This window comes from Microtus ochrogaster, linkage group LG2 (genome assembly GCF_000317375.1).
Source record: "Microtus ochrogaster isolate Prairie Vole_2 linkage group LG2, MicOch1.0, whole genome shotgun sequence".
Classification (NCBI taxonomy): Eukaryota; Metazoa; Chordata; class Mammalia; order Rodentia; family Cricetidae; genus Microtus; species Microtus ochrogaster.
This window is the reverse complement of record NC_022028.1, coordinates 47,723,812-47,730,813: the sequence shown is the minus strand read 5'-3', so window position 1 is coordinate 47,730,813 and position 7,002 is coordinate 47,723,812. Positions and strand designations below refer to the sequence as shown.

The 7,002-nt window shown below is 49.0% G+C and overlaps 2 protein-coding genes across 2 annotated transcripts in view; one reads left to right on the top strand and one right to left on the bottom strand.

Moving 5' to 3' along the window:
- Window positions 1-7,002, bottom strand: part of Tspear (thrombospondin type laminin G domain and EAR repeats) — a 155,505-nt gene that overhangs the window by 76,916 nt on the left and 71,587 nt on the right. The window lies entirely within an intron of this gene.
- On the top strand, window positions 1,791-2,453 carry LOC101998055 (keratin-associated protein 10-9-like). The gene has a single exon (XM_013351198.1). The coding sequence runs from the start codon at window positions 1,791-1,793 to the stop codon at window positions 2,451-2,453; it is 663 nt and encodes a 220-aa protein (XP_013206652.1).

Genomic DNA, 7,002 nt, shown 5'->3' with positions numbered 1-7,002 from the left:
GATGAGTGTGTTAGTGGACAGATGACTATGTTAGTGGATGGATGAGTGTGTTAGTGGACAGATGACTATGTTAGTGGATGGATGAGTGTGTTAGTGGACAGATGAGTGTGTTAGGGGATGGATGAGTTGGTGATGATAAGTAGGTGGGTAGGTTGGTGGTGGATGGATAGACATCTGAATGGATGGATAAGTGGGTGGTTGAATGGCTAGGCAAAGAATCAACCCTCACAATTTGTGGATTCCGTTTAATTTTTACCTTTTGACATTTATTTACATCCCCATATATGCTTGTGACCTTTCTGTAGCCATACATGGACATACACAGAGCAGGGAATCTTAAGGCACATGCTCCCAGCTGGTAGGATGGGATAATAATACGGCTCTGCCTTCTGGTTTTGACTTATCCTAAAAACAAGTCTCATCAGTTCTCCTTGGTGCCAGTTTTTCTGAGGTCGTGCTGTCCTCTTGCTTGGGAATGCCCTTGAGTGGTGCTGAGCCACCATAGTGCTGTGACATTAGTACTATAGGGTAGTACACTGAGGATCCACAATTCTTCTGCTGGTGTGGGGTCAATGGTAATGAATTTACCATGTGGGTGGCACAAGGAGCTTTCGGACAGAGCACATCAGACCAGCTCCTGTGTGGCACACTGATGACCAGAGTCTCCTGGAAAATTGACCCTGTGTGAACCCCAGCAGCAACTGAGCAACATCTTCTAAATCAGTGCTAGCGATGCACAGAACACAATCTCTAAACCTGTGCATGTGTGCATACATGTAGCAAGACAGAGAGCTAGAAATGAAGGACCTGGGAGCAGCTGCTTCCCGACGACACTGGCCAGCACTGGGTTCAGATGACACACAGCCTAACTTCCAGGTGCATCTTCTACACTGCTCGGTGTACATATGTGACCTAACCTAAGTGCAGTTGCTATGGACATACATCCCAGTGCTCGAGTGGCAAGGTTGCGTGGCTGGTGAGCAGAAGGGCTGGCGAGGAATTGTTAGCAGCTTTGGAGGAGGATGGAGTGGACAAGGGATGTCTGGGGAACACTGGGCAGGGAGGCAGAGAGCGGCACAGGTTCCTGGCCCATGCAGTGCTCCAGGGTTTTGACAGATCATGAACCTCCTTGGAGTTAGAAACAGAGCCCAGCCAGGGACTGTTGGCCATCTTGAGTATGGAGGGGCCAAGCTCATCATCCTGCGTCTCCAAGTACAAAGATAGGATGGACACAGGTACAGGGCAGGGGGGACAGTTGCACAGGACAATATAGAAAGGTACAGGAGATAGGGAGACACTCTAGGTGTGGTAGTTATAGGCCAGTCACTGTACCCTCAACTCAGTGGCCCTACAAATGCCACTGCACACCGTCTGGTCTCAGCACTGTCATGAAGTGACAACTGTCCTCACCCAGAGCTGGGCTATGGAAGAAGTACTGGGCTGATCACATCCACTTCTTAATAGGGAATGAGGGTCCTGGCAGTGGGCCACAGCCATCTCTGCACCCATAGGATGGCTGGGACAAGTCTTACCAATGACACCCCAAGCTCACTGCTCACAGAGCCTCACCCAACTGTCCCACTGCTCCCAGCGCCACCACTGGTGGGAGACAGACAGGCCTGACAACATCCCAGAAAAACAAACGTCTTAATGATCCAACAAGGAAGGGAGGCCAAGTCTGACAACAGCACAGGGGGATAAAAGCTGACAACCCAGCACCTCACACACACACACTCACTAACACACTCACTCACTCACTCACACCTCGCCCTCCTCCAGCCAACCCCACCATGGCCGCCTCCACCATGTCCGTCTGCTCTGACGCTTGCACCAACTCCTCCTGGCAGGTGGATGACTGCCCAGAGAGCTGCTGTGAGCCTAGCTGCTGTGCCCCCAGCTGCTGCCAGCCCAGCTGCTGTGCCCCCAGCTGCTGCCAGCCCAGTTGCTGTGTCCCCAACTGCTGTGCCCCACCCCCCTGCATTACTCTTGTCTGTACCCCAGTGAGCTGTGGGTCCAGCCCCTGCTGCCAGTCTTCCTGTGCACCCTCATGCTGCCAGCCATCCTGCTGTGTGCCTGTCTGCTGCAAGCCTGTCTGCTGTGCACCAGTCTGCTGTGGGGCTTCATCCTCATGCTGCCAGCCATCCTGCTGTGTGACTCTTTGCTGCAAGCCTGTCTGCTGCACACCCATCTGCTCTGGATCCTCCTCCTGCTGCCAGCAGTCTAGCTGCCAGCCCTCATGCTGCCAGCCATCCTGCTGTGTGCCTGTCTGCTGCAAGCCTGTCTGCTGCAAGCCCTGCTCCAGCGTGTCTTTGCTCTGCCGCCCTGTGTGCAGACCTGCCTGCTGTGTGCCCAGCTCCTCCTGCTGTGCCTCCTCCTGCCAGCCCAGCTGCTGCAAGCCCTGCTCCAGCATGTCCCTGATCTGCCGCCCTGCCTGCTCATGTCCCTCTTGCTGAGTCCTGTCCTCAGGTCAGAAGTCCAGCTGCTGAGTAGGCTCTGCTGTCACCCCAGAACTTGGGAGCTCCCTCTCACCTGACCCCTGGCTTCTCTGCTAGTGGCCAGCAACTGTGTCCATTGCCTCTCCAGGGTCTTGGAAGGCCTTGACTGTCACTTGCTTGCCCCTCCCTCACTACTGTAGAAGCCCCCATCTCCTACCCATGACTTTCCTAGGAAACCTACTGGCCCTGCCACACTGAGGAATATGTATCTCTACAATCTAGACCTCTGTGTGGCAAAGCAGAAGTCACTTCAGAGATGGGCCTCAGCCACTTCCCTGGGTCTGTGACGGGTCTCTACTGTGTTCAGGCCAACCTTGGCTCTTCTAGATTCTCAGCCTCCCACCCCAGCTCCCTTCAGCTGCACCTCTTATACTCCAATAAAGTGCTTGACAAACCTAGCCAAGACTGTCTTTGTGCTTGCATGAATGCTCAAGTTCTCAGCCCTGGCTGCTCACAGGGCACTGAGCCCCTCTCCTTCCTTGGTGTCAGAGCCAGCATTCCCTGTTCCTAGGTGTGTCCCAGGGATAAACTTGTGTTCGGGGATGCAACAGGGCAGGTTTGACAATTGCACCTACCCTAAGTGTGACTTTGGCCACCATGACTCCCCCAGACTTCCCTGCCCTGGTTGGTAAGATCCTCGGAGCTTTTCTTTGTAGAGAACTCGGGTCTGGGAAGCTCCTACCGAGCTGTCTCACTGGCCTGCGGTCTTCATAACTCAGCATGGCTGGATACATGCTCTCCTAGGGAATTGTGGGACTTTGGTGCATGGCAGGGGTGTTTGAAAACCAGTTCACAGAAGTCCTGGTCACAAGTCTAAAGCACACCCTGATAGCTGACATTTTGCATGGGCCATCTATCCTTGCTAGGGGTGCTGAGTACATCCCCTGGAGAACCCCAGTCCCAGCTTCCTGGCACTTGGCCCCAAGCTCCTTTTCTGGGCTTGGGGGTGATACCATCTCTAGCCTGGACCTGTGATCTGGTCCAGCCTGTTGCAGTTAGAATCACACAGTGGTATCTGAAAAATAAATTGCTGGTAACAATCTCCCACCTCCAGGCCCCAGCTCTCAGGCCCTTCTCTTCTTTGCTATAGCACCTTTGAGGCATGGGTGTGGAGGTAGAGGATACGCCCTGGACAGGTATTCTGGGAGCAGAAAGGACCTCACAGTCTCAACTCTCCTAGACAACCTGCTCTGGGCCCTGCATGTGACAGTTACTGCTGCTAATAGTATGTAATGACAGAGAACCCAAGATTTGAGTTTACAATTAAATGAACAAAAGAGGTAGCAGTAAGCACTTATGGAGATGCCCGGTGGCCAAAAGTCACACAGTCCAGTAGTCATTCTCACCCGTGACATGAAGACATAGATGTACAAAGAAGAGACAGTTGGCGCCCTCAAGATGGCAAGCAATCAGTTGTCAACACAGCCGCGGTAGCTGGTCACCATGTGGTCAAAGCTTACAGACCGATAGAATGGTTGGTTCCACTTGAAACACGCAGTAGGGCTAGTGGTCATTACAGTCCTACGCATCCATAGTGAGTCCATGACAACACTCCGAACAAAAGAGCAATGTCTCACCATGTCATGTAGCTCCTAGGGAGCTTTGCAGGTCAGCAAGTGCTGACACTTGTCAGCCGGCTGCTTTGCTACATTGTGTTCCATATTGTCTGCTGCTGATCTATAATAAGATACTAAGAAAAAGATGTTGCAAAGACCACTTTCCTGAACCACAGTTAATAAAGCCAACTCGTGACAGTAAAAAGACAGTCACTTTTGGGAACTCTAAAGGCATTCTCTCCAGCAGATTCAGAAGTGGAGTTGGATGGTGGACCCAGCAGAGAGTGTGGTCGTGCGTCATGGACCAAACAGCGAGCATGGACGCATCACTTCTCAACACAGTTAATGCGGGAGAGGTAGGATTCAGAAGAAAATCAAATCCTCAGGTAATGCAAATGAACAGGATTAAAAATGAGAGTTCAACCCACAAAACCACAAGAGCTTCCAAAATGAACTTTTAAAAGGGAAATTTTAAATGTTAGAAGACAACTGGGGAGATCCAGAAATTGGTGAAGTATTGTCTTCACAGATATGAGGACTTGGGAGCCCATATTTGTAAAACAGCAGGACATAGCTGTAGGGTTTGTAATCCCAGGGCTGGGGAGGCAGAGGCAGAGGGTCCCTGAGGCTCTCTGGACAGCTAGTCTGAATCGGTGAGTTTGGGTTTCAAAGAAAGATCCTATTTCAACAAAAATAAGGCTGAGAGTGACCAGGAAAACACCGTCTGCCAATCTCTGGCCTCTACACACACACACACACACACACACACACACACACACACAAATAAATAAATAAACAAATGATAATTAAGGAAGGAATTACAGATATAAATAAAGCTGATCAGTTGTTTATAAAAGACAATGCAAATTAAAACACTGGCAAATCCAGAAGAGAAAAATTATGATAAAGATTAATTGTGATAAAATACATAATAAAAATATTTAAGGCAAATACTTGAATGATATTACAATTCACCAACTTCCAGGGTAAGATGGTGAGTTAAGCATTGCCTCCACTTGACTGCTCTGGACTCTTCCAGATGCCTGTGGCTGTTCTCTCTCTTATTCACATTAACAACCCCCCCTGCCCCAATAAGAGCAGTCATTTGATTCGTTTATTTGCTGCACCCCCTTAAATACATACATATTACCTGATTTCATAGCCACAGCAAATAAGACAAGAGAAAGAAAGAAATGGGATACAAATAGGAGAGAAAAAGTCAAAACATCCTTGTTTTCATATGTAAAAGCCCCAATGGCTCCACCAGAAATGCTTAAATTTGATAATGCTTCTAGCAGAACGGCTGAATATAAAATCACCGCACAAAACACGGTGTCTTTTCTATATTCCAGTGATGAACAGACTGAGGAAAACAGCAAGACTCAGAACCCTGTTTACAGCTGTCTCAGAAAACAGAACACTTATGAATAAACCAAGGAACTACAGGGCAGAAAGCAGGAAGAGCACTGGTGGAGGGGGAGAGTCAGTAACATGAAAATAGTCACATGACCAAAGCAATCTACAGAGTCAATGCGCTGCTCATCAAAATTCCAACAGCCTTCTCTAAAGATATAGGAAAATAAGTCCCATAATTCACAAGGAAGCACAAAAGAACATGACCTTAATTGAATTTAACTTGTTTATTTGAGACAGGGTTTCTCTGTGTAGCCCTGGCTGTCCTAGAACTCACTCTACAGACCAGGCTAGCTCAAACTCAGAGATTCACCTGCCTCTCCCTCCCAAGTGCTGGGATTAAAGGCGTGTGCCATGGTGTCCCAGCTTGAGAGACCTTGAATTTTTAAAGCAAACCTGAATACAAAGATCAATGCTGGAGGTGTCACCCTGATTTATTTAAATTGTTTAACAGGTACAAATGTGAGGTTTTTTTGTTTTGTTTTGTTTTGTTTTGTTTTTTTTGCCAAAAGCAGCTCGGTGTTAGCACAAAAGTAGACAGGTAGGCCAGTGAAATAGAAAACACTACTAAAGTCAAAAAGAAAGACACCCAATGTTCACTTCTAGACCCCCTGCCTACAACTAAAAATGGTGCTAAAGTATCTCTGGGGAAAGATGGCCATTTTAGCTAATGGTGCTAGGAAAACTGGATTATAGTTCATGCCGTGGATTACAAGAATAAAACCCCTGCATCTGTTCCCAGAAAGTCTCCAAGGGATGTGCTCTACCAAAACAAGGACACCAACCCAGAAAGAAATCGCAAGGAGCCAGCACTGAAGAAAATGAAGGAAAAGATTTTTTTAAAAGAATAATAAGGAAGACATAGGATAGCAGCAGAACACCAGTGCTGAGGGGGCCAAGGGTTGGCGGGGGCAAGGCTGGGGGCACAAGCGTTGAGGGGGGAACCCAAGCTGAGGGGGGACCAATGACGGAGGGAGGGCCAAAGGCTCAGGTAGAGGCAAGAACTGAGGGGGCGAGCCAAGGGCTGAGTGGGGGTAAGGGCTGGGGAGGGCAAGGACTGAGGGAAAGGCAGGGGCTGAGAGGGTGGGGCCAAGGGCTAAGATGGGTATAACCCTAAGAGATAAGGAAAGTTGAGGGTTGGGTTGGGTCTGAGGGCTGGTCAGCTCAGACTGACCTGTGAATTCAGAATACTGGAAATGTTTGTGTTCTCAGAGCTTGGGGACACGTAGGGGACAGTATGGGAAGATGTGAAGACCAAAGTACAGGAAAACAGAAACAGAGGAAGTGATCAGCTCCAAAAGGGAAAAACAAAGACGAAATGCGCATGAATACAGAGATTAAGCCTGTCTGCCCACAGAGAAACATTCAACAAAGATACCACTGAAATAAACGTGAAATAAAGCAACACTAAACGGTACATGGTTGGTGCCCTGGTTTAAATGCACGCTGCCTTCAGAATGGGAGAAGTGGCTCCCAGGAGGTGACGGTGAGAGAGAATGCTGTTCTCCACAGAAGGAAATGAGCATGCGTATTCTAAT

Coding starts and splice junctions, on each gene's coding strand:
- LOC101998055 (XM_013351198.1), top strand. CDS start 1,791: ATGGCCGCCTCCACCATGTCCGTCTGCTCTGACGCTTGCACCAACTCC.